Source organism: Pectinophora gossypiella, chromosome 6, assembly GCF_024362695.1.
Source record: "Pectinophora gossypiella chromosome 6, ilPecGoss1.1, whole genome shotgun sequence".
In the NCBI taxonomy this organism is placed as follows: domain Eukaryota; kingdom Metazoa; phylum Arthropoda; class Insecta; order Lepidoptera; family Gelechiidae; genus Pectinophora; species Pectinophora gossypiella.
The window spans coordinates 6,867,839-6,890,828 of NC_065409.1; the positions used below are offsets into that span (position 1 = coordinate 6,867,839).

Here is a 22,990-nt window from a genome sequence, read left to right on the forward strand (position 1 = left end):
TCCGTGATTTTAACTGTGACCGGTTCGACTTGCATCTGACTTTCTGTACGAGAGGCACGTTTCTATAAAGGTCGTCGTACAAGCGAGTATGCCGAGTGCTGAGCGTCTTGAGGTGTTGCTGAGATGCTTGTTAATCGATGATATCAATATGGGTTACAAAAAACGTGGCATGTATCGGTTGTGTATCGGATATTTGAGTGCGTGTCGACAGCGCGGGCGTCGCGCGGTGACTCGCGCATTATTATGATAATGCGGGCGGAGCCGATGGTATCGCCGCGCTATCCGCTCTCATAACACAATTGAATTAGCATAGCGCAGCATCGGCCGCGGCGGGCGGTCCCGGCCACGCGACCACCAACCACCTCCGATCAAGTTCCATTTCGAAACTCTTATCATGAAGTATTCGACCGTTATTTCCATTGTATCTTCAATTTATATCGCATTTTCAGCTGATAAATAAAATGTTTTATAGCTGACCCTACCTAGCGCGATATGGATCGTATCGAACAATATGTGGTCGTAATGGCCGCAGTTAAACTGCTTGTAACAGACAGCAAATTGCGCTAAACCATGGCACATGTCTGTTGGCTAGTTGTGGCATATTCAAATTATGAATGAGCAGCAGGTCGTGTTGAATGGGTCGACCGCAGCGACCGCAGAGCGACGCTTGTCAGCTGCGGACTACTCTAATATCCATCGACGGTCCTGCACGTCTTTCTCATAGACATGCCAACGCTTTCCAAATGATTTCCAATACGTTTTCCAACGTAACCAGTGGCTTTTCATTACGTCGTTATGTTAACCATAGGGGGTCTGGCTAAGGTGGCTCGATGGCTGAGAGGTAATCTACTTACCTTGAACACGTCCAAAACAAATTACGTCTGCTTTGGTATTGATGCTCGCACTCTACCTAAGGCAGACCTCTGCATAAAAATACATTCCTGCGGACAAACTGTAGGTAACTCGATCTGCTGCTGTCCTATCATTGACAGAGTCTCTGAGGTAAAGTACCTGGGAGTAATGGTTGACTACAGACTGTCCTGGTATCCTCACCTTGAACACCTGATTACTAGAGTAAGAAAACTATCTTGGTTAAGTATTTAAATCCTTACGACACGTTGTGCCCAGAAGATCATGCTTAAAAAATACCAATACCTCCTATAACCTTCTAAACTATATTTATATATCTCTTGTACAGTCTGTAATAGTCTATTGCATTCCAGTATGGGGAGGTGCAGTCAAGTCTCGTCTTCTTGACCTAGAGAGAGCACAGAGGTCGCTAATTAAAGTCATGTATTTTAAGCAAAAGAGATTTTCTACAGAATCTTTATATAAGGAATGTAACCTTCTTACTATTCGGCAGTTGTACATTTTGCATTGCATTTTGAAAAAACATAATAGCATAACTTACAACCCTATAATACAAAATAAACGTAGAAAAGACGTTATCGTTAATGTTCCAAGAGTTAAAACTTGTTTTGCGCGGAGACAATTTTATGTCAGATCGGCATACCTGTATAATAAAATTAATAAAGAAGTGTATATATATGATAAAATATATTATGAATGTAAAATCATTATTTCTAAATGGCTTAAATCTAAAAATTACGAACAGATAGAGGCTTTCTTAAAAATAATAGAATAAAAGGGTAGGATTATTTCAAGCATACACACACACAAACACACACACACACACACACACACACAATCACCTATAATTTTTTCACGCATTTGTTACCTATAGTATGTAAGTTACATTTGGTTGTTTATTTTACTTATTTGTAGTACCTACAATGTGTTTTCTCGGGAAGAGCGGTGTCTCCTGATACAGGCGCTACGCTTAAAAGGAGGCTCCAATCACCTATAATAGTGTATTGGTTTTCTACAAATAAAGTATTTTGTATTTTTTGTATTTTTTTTGTATAGTTTTCGTATCTACTACTCTAATACTTAAATCGTTATACATACATACATACATAAACTCACGCCCGTAATCCCTAATGGGGTGGGCAGAGCCACAAGTAATCAAAGACAACTTGCAGCCACTTTTGATACGAAGTCCAAAGATGGATATGATGAACCTTATGGTGATAAGGGATCAGCCTATCGCCCATAACATTAGTCCATCAAGTTAGAGGACACAATCCCTCTGTCGTGTCTGTGTGTCTGTGTGTGTGTCTTGTGTCTGTTTGTCTGTGTCTGTGTGTGTGTTGTCTGTCGTTGTGTCATTAAATCGTTATCGTTGTAGAAATTCAAATACTTGTACACAGAGTGAAGAATTTTGAATGGAGAAGGATCAATAACACGGGGTCCTCTAAGATCAACAGCGTGGCAGGTCACATTAGCAGCCATCAGCGACAGGCTCGGCACTCGCACTCGAGAGTATTCATAGAGGCTCTGCGATGAGAGCTCGTGAAATATGGCCCTCCGTGAGGGGAGATAATGGCACGTGACTAGGGAAGTCGTTAGTAAGTAGCCGGGGTTTAAAAGCCAACGCTATTTTGTAAATAAATTTACTGTCAAAGAACTCGAAGAGGGTGTAATGGTTAATAAAGTTGACATTTCCAGATGTAGGTAGGTAAGTACTTATAATAGAAGAGGCAATAGGTATCTATAGAATACTGCCGATCGTATTTTTTACTTGAGACTTATTTTACCTCCAATAATCAATTTATTCTTGTATTAATTGTCTTGTTTAATGTTTTCTAGTTAGTTATTAAACGGTAGTAACTTGTGAACCCTGTAATTAACGCAAACTTACGCGACTATTCAAATGTCAGTAAGTATATGAAGAAGATTGATATGTGTCTCTGGAAAGGTCGTGATGAATATATTGCGAAACTACTATTCAGTTTACGTTCCATGCTTGGTTAAAGGCGAAAAGAAAAATGTAAAATGTTCCACACTACTTACCGCCTACCATTTGCGGCATGTCATAGAGATGAAGGAATTATTAACTCATGAAATTAGTATTCCGCTACTTTACAGTTTACTTTTAGCTAATTGAATAGAGATTATGAACGTAACACAGTCCTAAAAAGTTGCCGTGATTCGCGCTCACCTAAGCATCTTTAATTTTGGGTCAAAAATTTTGGCGCTCCCCATTTTCCAAGTAATACTTGAGGCTAAAAGTCACGTCAAAAGAAGGAAAACTTTACGTAACTTTGGGTCAAGAGAATACAACAGAAACTTTAATTCCCTGCTGCATTTAATGGCCAGTGCGCATCTCTGTTTAATTTAAACCAATCTGCGTGGACAAATTGCAAACGGAAAATTTACACTTAAAAACCGGATGGCCATAGTTAATAGTAGCAATTTCCTATGGTTCTTATAATGGACATAATAGAGTTGGTTTACGAATTGGATTTATTTTATACCACTCTAAGTATAGCAAACAAACAATTCCATTGCTTACACATATCCATTATGGTTCTACTCAATTGTTAGGGAGCAATACATTTTGCGAGCTTAAATGAGTTGACTCATTTTAGTGCTCTTTTAACTGCACTCAGAATGAAATATTTGTTCGAGAAAATAGATTAGCTATCAAAGTTGATTATATCTTAGTGCAGAATTGTATTAGGAATGTTAACTGTTAATTCTCGTTATCCCCTTTACCTAGTAGCATTGCCTTTCCGAAGCAAGAATTTATAAAGGGAGTATAATAAAGTGTTATAATATGATTAACTTTTGTTTCCTCCAACTTTTAATGACTCAATCATAATTTAAATGTAGTTTTATTGAGCTAATCTTACTGAATTATATTTTATGCTTTGAATTGAATTTGTAATTTTAAATATTATGTCATAATAAACTGTGGTGGATTCCGGGCTAATAAAATACGCCATGCCGTCTAAGCTAAAGAAGAAGACAAAGTACTTACGTCGACTCTTTAACACTTTCGTAAGTATTGTAATGTCGACTCCAATTTAATAGACTATTGAAGGTGTAAAAATATCGTGATAAAATTGACAGTCACTGTTGAGATGAAAGCTGTAATAAATAAAATGGCTGCGCCGTAGCGAAGTGATACACGACGCCGTATGAATGGCGCTATCAGTGTCGGGGCCCAGCGGGCGCGGCGGGGCGCAGGGACCCCCGTGGGCAACAGCAACAGGGGGCCGGGGTCCCGTCTCTTTCCTGCCTACCTCTGGTTAAGTGTTAAATTAATTGATGCCCATATCGCGTCTCTGTGACAGACATTAGAAACAATGCGTGTCTGTTTTGGTCACTTTAGAGAAACTTCTAACTTTGTATACAATGAAGTGTGCCTCAAGTTAAAAAATATGGTGCCTCGAAGTAATTATACTTAATAATTCAGTAACAATATTATACTTGACATGGGAACAAAGAAGCCGCTTCTTGTAGGTTTTTGTTGGGCTTTAATTAGTGGTGGTTCGTGTTCGAAAATAACCTTCTCTGTTGTCGGGTATCAGGTATTGACAGCGGCGAAGCGGTGACGGCTGCGCGCGCGCTGACGGGCGGCGGCGGCGCGGGCGCCATGACTTGCGCGCCGCGTTCATTACGCCGGCCGCGCCACTAACAAGCCCGGCTAATGCAATGACTCGCAAAATCTGCCAATCTTTATAACAATTCACATCCCTATCCCTTCCAAATAAAACTGACAATGAATAAACGTGATGCAATTCCAGAAGCCGACCGAAACTATTCCGATGACATTAATGACTCCCAAATCAGTTCGCTTTTAATCTCGAGGGTCTGTGACTGTATTAGTTTTGTTGAAGTCCAAGTGGTCGGGAAGTCGTTCACTAATAGAGGGCGGTAACAACAAAGGGCCCGCGAGACCAATCAATGGCGGTGACTACGACGCCGGCGCTGCGCTGATCCGTCAGATACCGCGGCTCTGAGAAGTTGTTTATATAGAGGGATCAATGATTTGTTCTTTCAAACCTTTACACGTTCATTATAAAAACTCTCAAAGGGTTATAAGTATTATACAAAACCAATGAGGTGCATCGATCTGATGGAAATGCAAACGGTAGTGCCATATAAAAACGGTCTTTATAGAATTCCATTGTAACTGGAAAATGCATAATTCATTCAACAGGAAACGGAGTAGAGGGGGTAAAAACTATTGAATGAAAAGCTTAGTCAGTGAAGTGAGGTAATATTTGCGGAGGATAATGATGGGCTAGCGATGACGGGTGCGCGGGCGCATCGCGAGCGACGGCTTGACGCGGCCAACCTGCGCTGCTTGCAATGCAATCTCCGAGAATTTCGCACATGGTAGAAATAATTAAAACCAAATAATTGCTCATAAATATAAATCATTATACTTAAAAACAGAACTTCCAGTTTAATTGTATAATATTATATTTAGTGCAGTGCGAAGTATAAAGTAACAACTATTATGAGTATCACTGTGCATAGCGAATATCTTTTACTAAAGATTGTGCGTCATGCATAATGTATGTTTAATAATAATCTACAATTATTATTCTGTGCAAAATATTAAGCGTGGAGGTTTATGTCCATTTGCTAGCTAGTGCTGTTAATAATAATAATAATGATAAGGTTAATGGCTGCGATATTTCTCTAATGACACGCAATAGGTAAGCACTAATGCGTTGTAATAGAAATGGCACAATAAATATTTACAACGTAGTATTATTATTAGGTATCCAGAACGCATTTGTTGAATAAAAACTACCTCTAATTTAGAGTCATATAACAGCTATGTGGAGTATTTAAAAGAGATATTGGCCCCGATTCCTGCAGACACCTCCTAATATTACTTTAAGTTATACCTGTCATTTTTTTATCCGCCGAAAAGGAAAGGGACGGATGATTCACAGCTCTTAATTTCAGGAAGAATGAGTGAATGAATGAATACCTAACCCGGGCGCATCAAAAAGGTACCTCGCTGGAATGTAAACCATTTTACGTGTGCTGTCAACATAATTCTGTCAGGTTATTGGCTAATGTAAAATTTTTAGACGGTTGTTTTAGATTTGTGCTTAAAATTGACGGGTGTTCCATATATTTTATGCTTGTCGATTACCCGTCCCTTTCCTTTTCGGCAGATAAGAAAATGACAGATATAACTTAAAATAAAATTAGATGGTGTTTACAGAAATTAGCACCAATGTGAAAATAAAATAACGGTTGATGAATTAACATTCTTAACTAGCAGTATTAAAAGGTCATTTGTGGTTTTGAACGGAAACCGTGTAGGGCTGTGGTAGAGTCGTTTTTGTGCGCGCTATGTGTGGCGAATGGCGAGAGTGCAGTTTAACAAACCGCAGTACGGGACATGGCCGTGGTATAATTGTCGATCTAGCCGATTGCACTCTTGTGATAAAATAAGCCCTGCGGCTATACGTGACGATATTTGCATCTGTTTAAATTGAACTATAAAAAACAATTATCTAGGGCTTTGGTAATGGATTGGACATGAACGTGGCCGGCCAATTAGAACGCTCAAGCAAATAATGTTAGTGATGTCTGGGTTTGTAGAATAATAAAGCAATGGATATCTTTATTTTATATAACGACCTCTGTGGTCCAGTGCTTGAGCGTTGGACTCACGATCCTGAGGCCCTTGGTTCGAATCCCGGTGGGAACATATCACAAAAATCACTTTGTGATCCCTAGTTTGGTTAGGACATCACAGGCTGATCACCTGATTGTCCAAAAGTAAGATCCGTGCTTCGAAAGGCACGTTAAACCGTTGGTCCCGGTTACTATTTACTGATGTAAGTGAGTAATCGTTACATGAGCCATGTCAGGGGCCTTTGGCGGCCATAACCCTGACACCAGGGTTGATGAGGCTGGTATTCTACGTCACAACCCACACGATAAGAAGAAAAATGGATACGTCCCCTAAAAAAAATTGATGGCGCTGTTCAGATTTACGATGGTACCTATTTACCTATTTTCTCATAGCTCTGGGTAATTATTCAAAAATATAATGTAATGGCAAAATAATTGCTATTTGATATTTTAATCAGATACGTATAGAATTATGTTGCAACCTGTATTGCTTTACTTTATTGTGATCAGAATAATAATGGGTGGAAGATGTGTTGTGCCAGAGTGTAATAACAAGGGTTATCATGTATAACCAAAACTAAAGATAGAAGTTGATTATTATGAAATTAGAAGCTTCAACGAAGACAGATTTGTACAGCGCCATCTTTATTTTTGGGGGAACATAACCTAGAAAGTCCCTCATTGGTAGTGATTAATAGTAGATAAGTCATTGAAATTAGAAAGTTAGCTTTGTCATACATTGTTTTAATTCTTTGTTTTATGATTCCCTTTTATAAGTTTAGTCTATTTATATAATGTACTTGCATTATAAAGAAGACAGTCGTCTTATATATGATATTATTTTTTGAATAAGTGATTATTCGTATTAGATTGATAAAATGATACCTATACCTGCTTGAGGTTCAAATTGAAATGTAACATTACAATCAGGTATAATTTAAGCTAAACCGAAATAAGTTATAAAACCAAAACACCAATCCAAACGAACCATCGAGTTGAAGCGATGCACAAAATTGGCTCAACATAAAACAATTAGACCCGCCACGATAAATCCTTGCGACATGCGCACTGACAGATTTGCACATCATTAACGATTTATTTTTGTGTACAAGGGTACGCGAGCCGTCGAGCTGCATTGTTAAATTTGTCGTGGAACACTCCGCGTTGACTGACGACAGCATAAATAACTTACTGAGAACTTGTTAGCTGTACCTAGTTAGGTTGAGACATTACTCTAATGAACAGGCGACAGACAATAAAAAAAAAACAGTCATAATAGCTGGCGCCAATACACATATTCATTATATTTATTAATTCTAAAATAACATGTATCCAGAATTACAATTAAAAAAAACAGTGTCCGGATAGGAGCCTAAATGTTAGGTACACGCAAATTCTAACAAATGTAACTACTTTATCTTACTTCTATCATTTGAAGCGATACTTATGTTTATAGAAATTTGTGTTGAATTTTGAATTTCGAGAAGGCTAAGACAGCAGCTAATTGAGATTAAAAATTGAGACTGAAAAGCTTTTGAACATCTTAAAGCAATACAGAATTTACATAGATAAGTACTTAATATCTCACACATAAATCACATAATGCTAATACTTCTTCAAAACCATTTCTTGTATTTTTTTAAGAACATCTAGGGTTTGTGCCTTCTTTTTCTATCATGTGGGTTGTAAAGTGGAGATAGTAAAAATTGATGTTTCAAAGTGTAACTATGTTATATACTGAACAAAGATATTTTTGAATATGGATTGGTTAATCTGGGGATTTTTTTGACTGTTACAACGTTGTGAAATTTCATTAATATCAAGTATATTCCTTCTATAAATTCTAACACGTTAATTTTCATAACAAACTAAGACGATTAATTACCTAATTTTAATCATTTTTTAATAAATCCATATTTTGACTTAAATATATTTTTATGTTATAATCCGGATTTGTCCTTAATATTTTACATACCTAGGCATGCTTAAAGAAAAAAATGTTCATATCTCAAAATGTCACCAGAAATACGCGTGGACTGTTTATTATCGGTACGGGAATGTCGCTCTCGCAGTAAATATAATTTCGTCGACAGCTTCATTTAAATACCTTTTGTCAATGAACGGGTTAACACGGCTCGGATGCACGATAAAAAAGAATTATGGAGGGCCATGTGCCTCAGCTTCGTACCGCTTTACTTTTTCCCAATTAGTTCATGCGACAAATATTTTAATTAGAATAATTCCGGTGACTAACGGCGCTGTCAGCTGAAATCAAACTAGACAACAATAACTGTCACTGCGATACGCCAAATGCAAACATTTTCACATTTAAATGACTAATCCCTCAAGTAATCCGTCGTGTAAACGTCGCAAAAAGCATCAGAAGTGACAGATCTCAAGTGCATTGTCGGTCGTATTAGCTAATGCCATTTTCGCTGGCAACAATGTCATTGAGTTGGCGATTTGCCGTGGTGCTTGTGACGATGACAATGCAGAGCACCTTAATCCCCACAACAGCCATTTAGGGCCATTACAAATAAAAGTTTTACGGGCTTGTCGGTCGTTCGGTCGACTCTACGCCACAATAGCCATTGAGCTGGCTTCACGCTGCGCCCGTGAATGGACCAACGCCAAAAAAATCTATTAGACACGCATAATGGACTATAGATCCAAGTGAGGAGATCTCGGGTCCTGATTGACAGACGATTGGAGTAACTGTATTTATATAATAATTGTGTAGCTAGAGTTTGAGTACATTATGTTACTTATTGCTTTATCTGAGATTGTATATTATAGTACTCAGTAGCCTGTTTCTGATAGGTATATGACGTAAAATCTTGGAACCTTGTTGTTGTAACCGAAATCTACAGTTTAAGTACATCGAAATCTTTCTGCAGTTATCGCGTAGAGCAAAGCATACCAATAAGTAGAGTTAATAAGGCGAATGAAATAAACATTGATACAAGTGATCCATCCAAATAGGTTACATTGAAATACGAGTACTTAATAGATTGATATCGACGATGATCTGTGCCGCAGTACCTTTCTATTGTTCGATAATAAAATTGAAATTAGGCACCTATAAACTTATACACATCCCGATACGCAACAAAAAGATTGCTTCTAACGTTTGCGAAGAAACAATGGCTCATTGTTCTCTATTTCAACGCATCATAAATTCAATAACTGTCGGTATAGCATGGATGGATGTGATTCGTTCGTTTTGTTTCCTGATTTCGTTCTCGATGACAAATATTTTGTCGCGAGAGTTGGATGGGTGCGGAACAATTGGGTATTGACGCCCGGAAGTGTGATTGAATGCCTTTCCTGATTGCAATATCGGTGTTTGTCTTATTCCATTTGGGAGGGTTAATATTCAAAGGGGCTTTGTTTTGATAACGGCTGTCAATCTTTCATACATCAATAAGGCATCTATCTATTCGTAAACTAGCACTCAGTTTTATTAATTTATAAGTACAAAATAAGTCGATAACTAGCTGACAAATGTTTTACTAAAAAATAGGTACGTAAAGTGTCTAATCATCAATGTCTAAATAAAAAGGTTTTTCAACAGCATTAAAAAAGTACAGTATTAGAGTTCTTTAGTGATACTTTTAACAGACACCTACAAAATAGTTCAATAAATACCTATTTACATTTTGTCAACATATAGGTCTGCCAACCCCGATAGGGATTACAAACTCGAATACATATAACGTTTTGAGAGCTGTAATCCTTCTCAAAGCCTTAGCCAAGTTGCAAACCGTTATGACAATCGATTGAATCCGAACTGAATACTGAATGTATGGGTTTGACAGTGATAAAACATAATATAGGTAGGTAGGTAGGTATAATTTCACTGTTAATCCCATACATTTTTATCACTGTCACTGTCCATTGTCATAATCGTTTGCAACTTGGCTAACCCCCCAGAACTTTAAAAATACATAAAGGATAACTTACCTACCTAACTACGTTGCCGACGGAAAATGCATAAGTACCCATAACTAATACCTATAGATTTCTTGTTTTACACTATGCACCCCTATAATATATCTACTACTTACAACAGTAAATTCACTATATCAAAAAAGTGTTATCTATAATATCTTACACAAACTTAATGTGTTTTAGGTAAATAAACTTTCTGTACATCGTTCATTTTGAAGCTTTTTGATATTTAAATTATATCTATAAGGTAAACTGCAATATTTGGAAATGGATAAGAATACGCATTTCCTACTCGAATTTTTTATTTAAGTACAAAAAAAGGTTAATCGGTAAACATATGAAAAACAATAACAATGGAAAGCAATGTGGATGTAGAGTCATTTTCACAATTTCTCCAAGATAAATGAAGGGATTATTGATGGTTTATTTTTAATAAAATGGATAAACAATGTCTTTATCAATATTAGCCGTAAGATTTATTTGTTTATAATCTTATACCTACCTACTTATATATATAACCAAACTTACAATGGACTTGTTGGTTGGCGCCGGAAGTGGCGCGTACATGTCAGTGATCATCGTCCCTCACACACTAAACGGAACACATCGCGAACTTACGGGAACTAACGCGAAACGCGCGAATATACGCGAAATTGTTGGAACGTCACAGAGTTCGCGCGTCAAGTGTCCGCATAGTGACAGAGTTGACGTGACGAGCCGCGGAGTCGGTTTTGTTTTGTGGCGAGTGCGGGCGTGTGCGGGCGCGCAGCCCGCGCGGGGGAGGGGGAGTGGGGGGCGCAGGGGCGGGGCTGACCAATCCCGGCCTCCCACCGCCCCCAGCCCCGCCCGCAAGGTCGAGCGGGCGTGCGCGCGTATCGATCGCACGCGCTCGCACCGAGCCTCCATTTTATTTCGGCTCCGTCGATTTGCATAAACTTTTTTGTTTCAAATTGTTACCCGCGATGTCGCCTAGTTCTGTAACGGAATGTCGTACTGTCGCTCCGATGTATTATTGCCCGCGACAATTTAACCCAATTTATTTTATTCGGTTACTGATAATGTTTTCGTTTTTATTACCGATATTTTCTTCATCCTCTTTTGTTTTACTTAACCTATTTGAAATAACATTTCTTAAATGTAGAGTTTATATTTTATAAATAACAGAAACAAATATTTTTAATAAGTACCTAATTAAGTTTAAAGGTCCCATTATATTTGAACATAATTTATCATAATATTACACTTAAATAGGTACCTACAATTTTATATGACAGATTAAAAAATAGAAAATGTTATATTATCTTTCTAAAGTAGAGTTCCCACTGTCGGAACATCTGACGAAATCCTATTACCTACGTAATGACGCCGGTGAGTTCCAACAAGGTGTTAAAGATAATGAAATATAATGCTCGCTACAAAAAACATTATTGAAGCGGCCAAATAATTCGTAATGGGACATAAAAACATTATAAAGGTAAAAAAATATATGATGGCGCCCTTCCGCACCCTTCGAGTTCCGCAGCGAAACATTCTCAGAGAAACGTCGTCACTTTAAGAATAGCTTAAGCGGCTAATAGTTTTATGACACGCATAACATGAGCAAACGTTACCAGTGAGGTAGGAACAAACGTAGGATGGTATAAAATATGTCTTATTGTATCGGAGCAAGGTAGAGTCGCGACGGATATGACAGTCGCGATATTAGACAGGGGTGCCATCGGGTCATAAAATAGTGAATGCGGGGTGAGGCGGGGGAAGGTGGGCGTGTCTGGGATAACGAAATAAAAATCCTCGGGCGCAGGGCACCGTGCGAACTCAACGCAATAAACATTTTAATTTGAACACGAAACTCACGCTGAGATGTGAAATTACAGCACGAGGGCGGCGAGCGAGAGAGGAATCGAATTACGTGGAAATTTCATGAGAGGCAATATTTTTGAGAATATAAATAGGCGGGGCACGGGAAATATGTAAATTAAACTCTGTTAGCGACCTATTTTGTCTGCAAGTGATTAACGAGGTTCAGAACATTTCTGATGTTTCATGCATACCTACAAGCATTAGAAGAAGGTAAGTAGGTATAAAACAAAGTCACTTTTTATCACCTTGAGGACTTAAAGCTCGATGTTAGTTATAGACTTACCTACGGTCACGAGTACTAATATGTATATACTTTGAAACCATGTCACATTAACTTTTTTGACAAATTAAACCGTAAGTCTCATTAAATGTCAAATATTAGGTATAGTGCGACAAGGTTCTAAAGTGGGTACATGATAGTACACCTACAACCCGGTTGATAGGTACTCTACATGACACATTATTATCATCATTATTTAATTAGTTGTCTAGTCAATATGTATCGCAAATACCAATTTCTAGCTACACATTTTCCTTTTATAAATGCGTTTTATTACCTATTGTTTAGTACGGATTTCGTCACTGCAAAAAAAAAATACAATTTACTCCACATACCTGCTTAATTGAAAGTCATAGGTATTATAAGTCATGTCATGATGATATTCTGATTTTAAAGTTCATTGTACTTTATTTATGTAGAATAGGTATTACTTATTCACTCTATGTATGTGAAACTTGGACACGGACACACAAAGACAGAGAAAGACTCTAGGCCTTTGAGATGTGGTGTTGGAAAAGGATGGAAAGAATAATTTGGACTGCAAGGGTTAGTAAGAGTAAAGGGAAAGAGGCAAATATTGAGAATTATTGAGGACAGAAGAGGTAAGATGATTGGACACTTATTAAGACACAACGAATTCATTAAAAATATCATAGAAGGGAAGTTACAAGGAAAGAAAGGAAGGGGAAGACCAAGAAGAGCTTACATAGAACAGATTAAAGAGAAGGCGAATGTCATGTCTTATAAGGAAGTGAAAGAATTGTCTTTTGATAGACAAGAATGGAGAATGCTACACCGACAAGAGCGTGGCTTTTAAATTAGTGATGTGATGACGTATTATTTAGTCAACGTACCTGTTACCCTTCGGACTTATCTCAACCTAATTTGAAGTATAGAGATGTAGTTTAAGATACTAAACTGACTTCAGAGGTAAATCAACATAGTTTAAAATAAGTAAAAATAAAGATACTTAATAATCTTTTATCGATCTAGTAGTCACGGAGTAATTAATTGGTGCAAGTAGTACTCCTAAGTACATTAAAATATTGGATACCTGGTCGATATTAGAAAGTTTAAAATAAATATATTCAGAAATATTGTAGTCAAGCTACAATGCAGAATCTAAATCAAAGGTTACAAGCGTGATTTTAAGTAACGTAGGTAGACTTTGTAGTGGTAGATAATGGTTTGCGTACCTTCAAAGGTACACAGTGGATAACAAAGTACAAACTTAATCAATGAGGCGGTCAGTAGTTTCATTATGTGCCGTCTACCGTCTGGAGGTGGCTATAACCGTCGGGATGGGTTTGACCGTCAGACGCCGCCGGAAATAAGAGAAGTGGACGGCGCCGGATCACGCCGTACGGCCTCTAATGGGTTGATGGCCGGACACAGACCGGACGATGCAGACAAGAGCCAAGCCAATACGAAAACCTAGAGTAAATAATTATTACGGCGATAGAACTTTAATAAAGAGACTACCCTACATAGTAAATAGTTTGTCTGAGAACATTCGTCTCGAAGAAAAAAGTAAATTTAAAAAAATACTTTTAAACGATACCACTTAAGAGTTCTTGTTACTCTTAAAATATTGTGATATACAAATTACTTTTTAGAGACGAACTGTTTAAACAGTTTTGCAGGGCATTGCTAATTAAATTGTACATTTAATTAATTTTAATGAATAAATAAAAAAATATGAAAATAGGGAGGTGTGCCAATACAGATTAGTTGAAGAGAAAGATTGTTTCTAAGTAAGTAAGATTCTTTGGAAATGTAACTTTACTTTGCCTAGGAATTAATTGCCGATTTTACGATAGGTACTCTAATTAACCTCCATTAATCCGCAGTGGAGCAGCGTAGTGGAGTTCCACACCTTTTCCGGTTGATTGAGGGGAGACCCAGACTAAACGTTTAAAGATACACATGGTTGTAATATCAAACGGGTTTTTTATTCGGAAATTCGAAACCAGTAGATTTTTTTTAAAATGACACTTATGATGGCATTAACTTCGCCGGCCAATCGGAACCCCTAAAAAGTAGTTTTATAACACTTGTAATCTTAGATATCGCATATAAGCATGTCAATCGTCACTACTAACTGTTTCCATCACTAGTACTACAAGTATTGATAAACAATACTGGCTAACAAGCGAAATATTAAGTGACGTGTAAATTGCAGGCTACTTATCAAAGTAACTGTTGGACTTGTATTGCATTACGTAGTCTTACGTAGAAGAGGTGGAACGCAGTCATTTGTTACACTCATCGTTATATCTATTAAATTGTAGGGTATTTCTATGAAACATATGTTATTCTTTACGCTTATAATACTATTTGTTGTTTTGAAGAAAATTATGTAATATGTACCTTATTTAAAAGATTCAGCTTCTGTGTTGCCAGGTTATGGGAGGTTCCTTGTGTATGACACATCTCCCTAGCGTTATCCCTTTTTCATAGGGTTCGCTTACCTAACCTGAAAATTTGAATTAATCCAGCCCGTGAAGGAAAACCAGACTATAGTATAAGTCAGGTCACATACCTCCGAAACGCATTTCTCGAGAATGTAGGTTTCCTGACAATGTCTTCTTCACCACTGAGCACGTTATTAATTTTTTTCTTTAATATATAAGTAAATGTAAATAATAACATAGGTGGATAAATACATTTCATTATTAAAACACCAATAAACACTAACAAGGAAAATCTAGTTTTAAACTGAAAATGGAATGTAAATGGAACTCTATTGTCTCTGCTTACCCCGATAGGAAATAGGCGTGAGTTTATGTATGTATGTACGAGTAAGTATGCCAAAAATCCCCACAAAATAGCCAAATGTAACGAACAGACATGTCTTATAGATGACTCTACTTATACATACAATGAATGGTCAAGTCGACTAACCCCGAGCGCCTTGGGCGAGAGCTCGTAACTTTCTCCTACCTCCCCCTACCTCCTCCCCCACTCGAGACATGTTCCCGGATACCTACCTTCGTGATGTATTTCCCACATAGCTTCAACATAGTCGGGAAGCCTCTCGGAGAATTTTACCCGGATTAGTTTTCCTTGGACTTCGACTTTCGCAAAACGTTACTTGAAGTTTATTTTAGGTAGAGAAACAAGTTCCAATTTCGGAGAAATTAGGAAAGAAACTTTTGTTATGAAGAATAAAGATTTTCAATTGCTAGCTGAATGATTTTATACAAAATACTCTTAAGACACGTTAGGTAAGCGGACCCTGTGAAAAACGGGATAATGCTAGGGGGATATACTCTTCAGACACGTCACAGCACCGACATTCTATATAAAAGTCTCCTTCTCACCGTGTGCCGCCTTATTCTTTAAAAAAAAAAGGTTTTTCTTGCACCTTCTTCTCCCTGGCTATAGTTTTAGGCGGATGAGACGTTCGTTATGTAAAAATTAACGATTCATGTTACCTACTGAATAAAGACATTTTTTTGAATTTTTATTTGAATTTGGATTCCGTGAGTGCGAGCTAGACAGACAGCCCCGCGCGCTCCCTTACTCCTGAAACGGCCGGCGACTTAAATAGGTTAAAGTACACTCCATCAGGGGGTGAGGTAAAACAATCTCGCTCGAAGCTCGTATTAGTGCGGGGTAGAGACTGTCCCTTCTATATACGTAGGTAGTCTTATTATTTATTCTATGTTTTCTAAGATTCTCTGTCTATTGAATCTACTAAGTAATTTTCAGACGGTTTTCAAATAATTGATTTTTTACGATTTTCTCTGAATTGGCGCGCCTGTATGAAACAATAATAATTAATGTGGAGGAAGCAAGAGAAGTATATTATAGAATTCCATAGTCTCTGCTTAGGTACTAGATTAAAAAAATCATACAAAAGATAGGTATCTCGTTGATGTCTTTTATATGGGGTTTTCTCAGTTATTTTATCAGTTATTTTAATATACAAATTTTGACTTCCGAAAATTGTTAAATATTTTTAATGTGTAATAATCAGAATGAACTATACTCCTACAATGAGTAAATATGAATATTATCTTATTTCGTCACGTTAGCACATAGCAGATAAATAAATCATGGCTTCATATTATGTAGGGACATGTAAGCTAAATCAAACAACATCTTTTATTTTCTGAGTATTGAGAATGCTATTTACCCCTGAATTTTGTCTTTTACAAGGCAAACACAGAAATTTAAGTAAAAAAAGGAAGTGTAAATCGTCTCTTTTGCAAAAAACACTTTAATTTTAAGCTGGTCCACATAGTAAATAATTATTTTGAAGCCAATTCTGGCTGGCGCAAACTTACTTTTATTTAGTTTAACAGTTCTTTAACTAGTTCTATCTTACACTTAAGTAAGTGAGGGGTGGCACTATAATAAAATTAAGCTATCAAACTAAAATAAAATTAACTTTTGGCTACCCTGCTTGAATCGGCAGTCGGCATCAGTTTGCATTATTTTTAATTGCGATGTAATGGCATACATGTTCAATTGGACATAAAGTAAATAAACATAATTAGTTATTTATGTACCATTAAAAGCACAGTTCCATAATTCGGCCACACACAGCTCGCCCCGCGGCGTCGCCTGCGCTCGCGCAACGAGCGTCGTACTGAATGCACATTGTGTCAGCCGCCGTATTTTATCGATAGCCTTTTCAATTGCGCATTCTCCGTGCGCCAAGGATTGTATTAAAACAAATACTTCATATAAATATACATACAATCGTAGACGACGTGAAAGCAAGGATTGTATGGAAACTAGTTAGATAGTAATCTTTTACCATTTACCTTTTCAACCATAGTTCTGTATAGATCAATCGGTTGTTTTCCAGTAGTAGTAGGAAGTAAAGGCTTTGTGTATCTTTCAAACAATACCTTGCTTGGAGGCATATTTTCTAATCTGAATACATAAAATGTGAAACTGACTGATATCAGCGCCAACCCGAACTGATGGCATTAGAATGTTGAAATATTGCACAAAGCTTCCAATTTTAAAGTACCACAAATAAGGGGTTTGAGAAATTCGACCGCTAAGAAGTGAAAGAAATGCCGGCAACACCTAATTGTCATTTGCATATTTTGAAAACAAATCCTTAAGTCTTCAGCCACAGTCACGCCTTGGAGACTCCGTAGAAAAACCTTATATTCTTCCTGTGTGCCGCCTTACCGAGCGAGACAGACACTACGCGTGTACCCTTACTCCTTAGCGACTTACGGCAATTTAGACTAAAATAAGACTCAGAGAGACAAATACTGAGAATTATTGAGGACAGAAGAGGCAAGATGATTGGACACCTAATAAGACACGACGAATTTATTAAAAACATTATAGAAGGAAAGCTAGAAGGAAAGAGAGGAAGGGGAAGACCAAGAAGAGATTACATGGAACAGATTAAAGAAAAGGTTAACGTCGTGTCTTATAGGGAAGTCAAGGAATTGGCCTTTGATAGACTGGAACGGAAAATGCTACACCGACAAGAGTGTGGCACTTAAATTGATGATGACGATGAAGACTCAGAGAGGGTGAGGTGATTTTTGCTTGGCCACCGATATAAATCGGTGCGGGGCGGAGGGTTACAATTCTACGCGTAGTATTATTCTTTATTCATATGAATTTCCACCACGTTACTCTGAACCAGGTTCCTAACTCAGTAGTCATGTCTTCAAGCCGCCCTGAGGCCTCTGACTCACTTAAGTACTCCTGACGTCATTTATTATCAGCACCCAATATTTAGTTTTACACGCCGACTTATGTAAAAAACTGTTAGTTTATACGTTTGCAACTAAACGGTGACAGTTTACCAGCATATCGCATTATAGAATAGAAAGTCACACATGGATGACAGAGAGACAGAGAGAGACTCGAAGCCTTTGAAATCTGGTGCTGAAGGAGGTTGGAAAGAATAAGTTGGATGTTGGAAAGGGTTACCCACGAAGAAGCGCGTGTAAGAGTAAGGGAAAGGAGACAAATAATGAGGGTTATGGAGGACAGAAGTGGCAAGATGATTGAACACTTAAATAGGACACGACAAATTGATGTTTTTAACATCATAGAAGGGAAGATAGAAGGAAAGAGCTGACCAATAAGAGTTTACATTTAATAAGCTAAAGAAACACGAACGTCGTGTTTTATAAGGAAGTCAAAGAATTGGTCCTTGATAGACAAAAGTGGAGAAAGCTACACGGCCAAGAGAGAGGCTCTTGAATTGATGATGAAGATGAGTCTCTTACAGACCCTATCTCACTAGGACGCCATAAAGGCGCAACTACTGTCGCACCAACAAAATGTATGCAGTTGTATACACACTACCTTACCTACTGTCTTGTTGAATGCGCAACTAGACACCGGGTCTATTCAATAAACATTACAAGTGTAAAATACAATACATTTTCATGAAAGGACATTGCGGAGTTCGTAAGTAGCTTGAACACAAATATTTCGTAGCTTCATAATGATCACGCAATGAACACCAAAATGTAATTCTATTTTATAAAAAGTTTAATGTACAGGTGACAATTGTGAATTACGACGACAATTGGATTTTCATTGCGTAACTTATATAACCCATCTTAATTAAAAAAAAAGCTGTAAAATAGTTCTAATCACACACTGCGCAATGTACATCTAATTGTCACTGTATTAAAAAGACCCACTTCAAAATCTAATTAATAAATAGTAAGAATTAATATTTTGTTGAATATTTTGATAAAGGTTGAAGTCCCCTAGCATCTCCAGTACCTACCTACACCAGCACCCTGTACAATAATGTATGTTCTGACACAGGGATTTTTAACAATTTTATAATTTGAAAAAAAAAAATCATATATTATAATTATGTAACTAATTCGGCTTCATGTTGCCTACTAACATTGATAAGGGCTTCTTTCATACAAAAGACATCAACGAGATCATTATTTTTGTTCATTATTATTATTGTATGTCTTTTTCATATCTCGGGCCTATGGAGGCCCGGACTTTATTATTATTATTATTAATAGCCCTCAATGTCCCTCAAAGGCCTCTCTTCTTTTGTTCATACTTACTAATAATGTTTTTGACTAGAACTTTAGTCACCCGATTTTGATCAATAGTGCAATGCCAACAATATTACATACTATGGACCAAACTGAAATCCTCCTTTATTTGAAGTCGGTTAAGAATATAATTTCCATTTTTATAAAAAGTGTGGGTTTTCGTAATGCAAATTAACATACGTAGCTCAGCGTTTACGCAATGGTAGGTATTTTAAACAATGCTTTTAGTAGTTATTGAAATGTCATATTCACGGACAAGGATAACAAGCGAATATTAGGTTTTGAAAATAAACTGGTATTGTCGTTATTTTATAATAATATAATGGGCACTTGAGCTCCATATATAAAAACGTAGTACTGGCACCGCCTCGAGGTAGATTCCTCTCCGAACAATGTCGAGCGCCGATCGCGAGAGGCAGGGCAGCGGCGCGCGCGCATGCTACCCGTGACGAATGCATTGCGTGCGCCTCTCAGCGCACAAAGCCGTCACCACCGACGACAAATCAAAATAAATTATAATTCGACATTCGTTCCGATATAATTTCCCGCCTTCGTGGCGGAAAATCGGAATGATATCCGACCATTGTTGGAATCGCCGTTCGGAAATCACCGCTATTAAGCAATTACCTTGAGCGTAATGAATTCGAATTGCGAACATGTAAATTATTGCGATTACAGATTATACAGATCAGCTCTAGATGCATACAAATCTAGATAAGTACTTACTTACAATAATGTATGGCATTTAACCGGAACAGAACAATACTGTAGTTATGTGTACTTATGAGTAATGTAAGTGTGATATAGATATATAAATAAATAAAAATAGATATAGTACTTACTAATATCTTCATGTCCTTGTGGTCCGCGGACACGGGGTCGATACTAACCTGAAAGAGAAGAAAGATTTTGTTACACACAAAGATATTATGCTGAATTATGGCGTTGACAGTGACTACCCGAACGGCGAGTTGCTTGACGTCGCGTGTCTCTATGGCGCGTTCGCTTTATTTTCCCTTTACGTCGAGCGTTTTTTTTTTTTGGTATAGTACAGTCATGGTAATTTGTTTTTGAAAATCAGCTTTTCATTGTACTGAGAGACTTGACTAACCCCGCAAATGAAAGCCATTTTATGTTTTATTTAGAAATACCCCTAATATTTATTCCGCAATTTATACTTTGTTGGAATAGTCCAATATTTTTTATATTCGGTTTTTATGTGCGGTAGCGGAAAAGTAAATATGCGTGAGAACCGATAAGATTTTGCAAGTTCTTCAAGCATCTAGTTTTGCTTGTTGAGTTGAGTAGGTATGCCTCAATGTTTTGAGAGGCGGGGGCTTCGTAAGATTACCTTTACACAAATACTTTTGTATCTGGTGGTTATCGATAGATATGGAAATAGTTTACTTAATTACTAATTAATTACTTATTTTAACGACTAACTAAGTGTGATATCTTACATATACGTCTAGTACCTGCGAACCAAAACCAACACTAAAGGGAAATGCATAAGGCTGCACTATTTTCCCACCGTTCCAAGTTTAAAATAAAAAAAAACTAATTAGAAAGTCTGTAAAAAGTTAATATCATAAGTCGGGGCCGTGTGCGAGCGAATTAAATTTGGAGCGTTTTTAATTATGGAAGGAGATTCGGCCGATCGGCGCGGGCGCGGCGATGGCTGGTTTGGGCGCCGCGCGAGCCCTGTAATTATGGCTCGGTAATTGCGAGACCCGACCGAGTGCACCCTCCGCACTCCGCCACCACCCTCTCCCCGCGACCTAGCCGTAGCTATGCCACTGAAATTGGGATCTCTACTTTGTGACCATTATGCTTCGAAGGATATGCAAGCTTAACTTAGTTTACCAGTTACATTACAATATAGCATCACGCCTGTATTCCCGAAGATTAGGTTTCTTTTTAATAATCTATTCACTTCCAGATCGTGAGGATAACGCTCTACCCATTAGACCACAGAGGCTGTGTTGTGGTCCCGGTTCGATTCCCGATGGGGACATTCTCTAAATCAGTTTGTGAGACTGTTTTTTGTTTGGTAAGGACTTTGCAGGCTTGAATCACTTGATTGTCAGAAAAAAAAAGATGATTCGGTACTCTGCGCACGTTAAACCGTTGGTCCCGGCTTTTAGCCGTAAAACATCTCCACCAACCCGCAGTGGAATAGCGTGGTGGAGTATGTTCCATACCCCTTCTGGTTGATTGAGGGGAGGCCTGTGCCTGTGCTGTTTATGTTATGTATTTATGTTATGTTATCTATTCTACACATGCAAATTATTTATAAATAAAAATGAAAATCTAATGCAATAATAATTCCACAACAACAATCAAATGTTCAATTACTTCAAATCAATAGATACCTACTATTATTTCAAAAACAATCATACGAACGGAAAATTATGTTTTACCAATGAATAATATCTTCGAACGAGGCTCACAAATACATGATAATAGTTCTGTAATAGCACTTCTAATATAGTATAATTACCCTTATGCAACGTGGCCACTGCTTTCTAAGCCGCTTAAAAGGATTGTATTTAATTGCAATGACTGGCCCGATCCGAGCCGAAAAATATTTTAACTCTACATTATGATAATTATACATTCAGTCAATAATATCGTGGACTGATCTACTTTCTTACTGCAAAGACTCTTAAGTATTTTTCGTTGTTAGTGAAATCGTTTTAGGTCGGTAATAAGGTTATTTGAAATACCTAATAAGATAATAAGGCAGGTACTTAATTCAAAGAGAGAGTAAAACTTAATTGCACTCTAACACACTTCAAAAATGGAACAAAAATTGAATTTCAGAATGCAATTAAATTAGTGAAATGTAATTTATTGATAATTGCTTTTACTCGTAATTTGGAATTGTATTTTATAAAATTTTTTTTTTCGTTTACATAGAAAGTTGCTCTATGTTATGTCTGTAAGTACTTTAGTATTTCAGAATTATTTTCGTGTTATCCTGTTAATGTTGATTTTTTTGCATTTTAATCTGTGTAAATACAGAACAACGTAACATAGCATCGCGCATGTAGTTCCAAAGGGGTAGCCAGAGGTGTATAGTACAGTCATGAGCAATATAATGTACCCACTTTAGGATTCTGTCGCACTAATATATTTGACATTTAGTGAGACTTATAGTTCAATTTGTCAAAAAAGTTAATGTGACGTGGTACCAAAGTGTATAAATATTAATGCTCGTGACCTTATACCCACTCGGCAGCTATGTTTAAGTCTCTGTAAAGGCAAAATATACGTAAAAATTATTTGTTATTTTATTTACTTATTTTTAGGGAAACTATCAGCAAAATATCAAAAATGTATAACACTATAAGGAATTAAATGC

General features: G+C 37.2%; 1 protein-coding gene across 4 annotated transcripts in view; it reads right to left on the bottom strand.

The window, feature by feature from the left end:
- LOC126367262 (transcription factor Sp9) overlaps window positions 1–22,990 on the bottom strand; it is a 75,793-nt gene that overhangs the window by 9,181 nt on the left and 43,622 nt on the right. For 2 of the 4 annotated variants that reach the window (XM_050010686.1, XM_050010685.1), the window contains exon 2: window positions 20,469–20,516. The exons of 1 other annotated variant lie outside the window; for it this stretch is intronic. In XM_050010686.1, coding sequence (XP_049866643.1) covers window positions 20,469–20,516 — 48 coding nt within the window. Of the gene's footprint in view, window positions 1–10,992; window positions 11,192–20,468; window positions 20,517–22,990 lie in introns of those variants that run through there. One more of the 4 variants, XM_050010688.1, reaches the window with a different exon arrangement.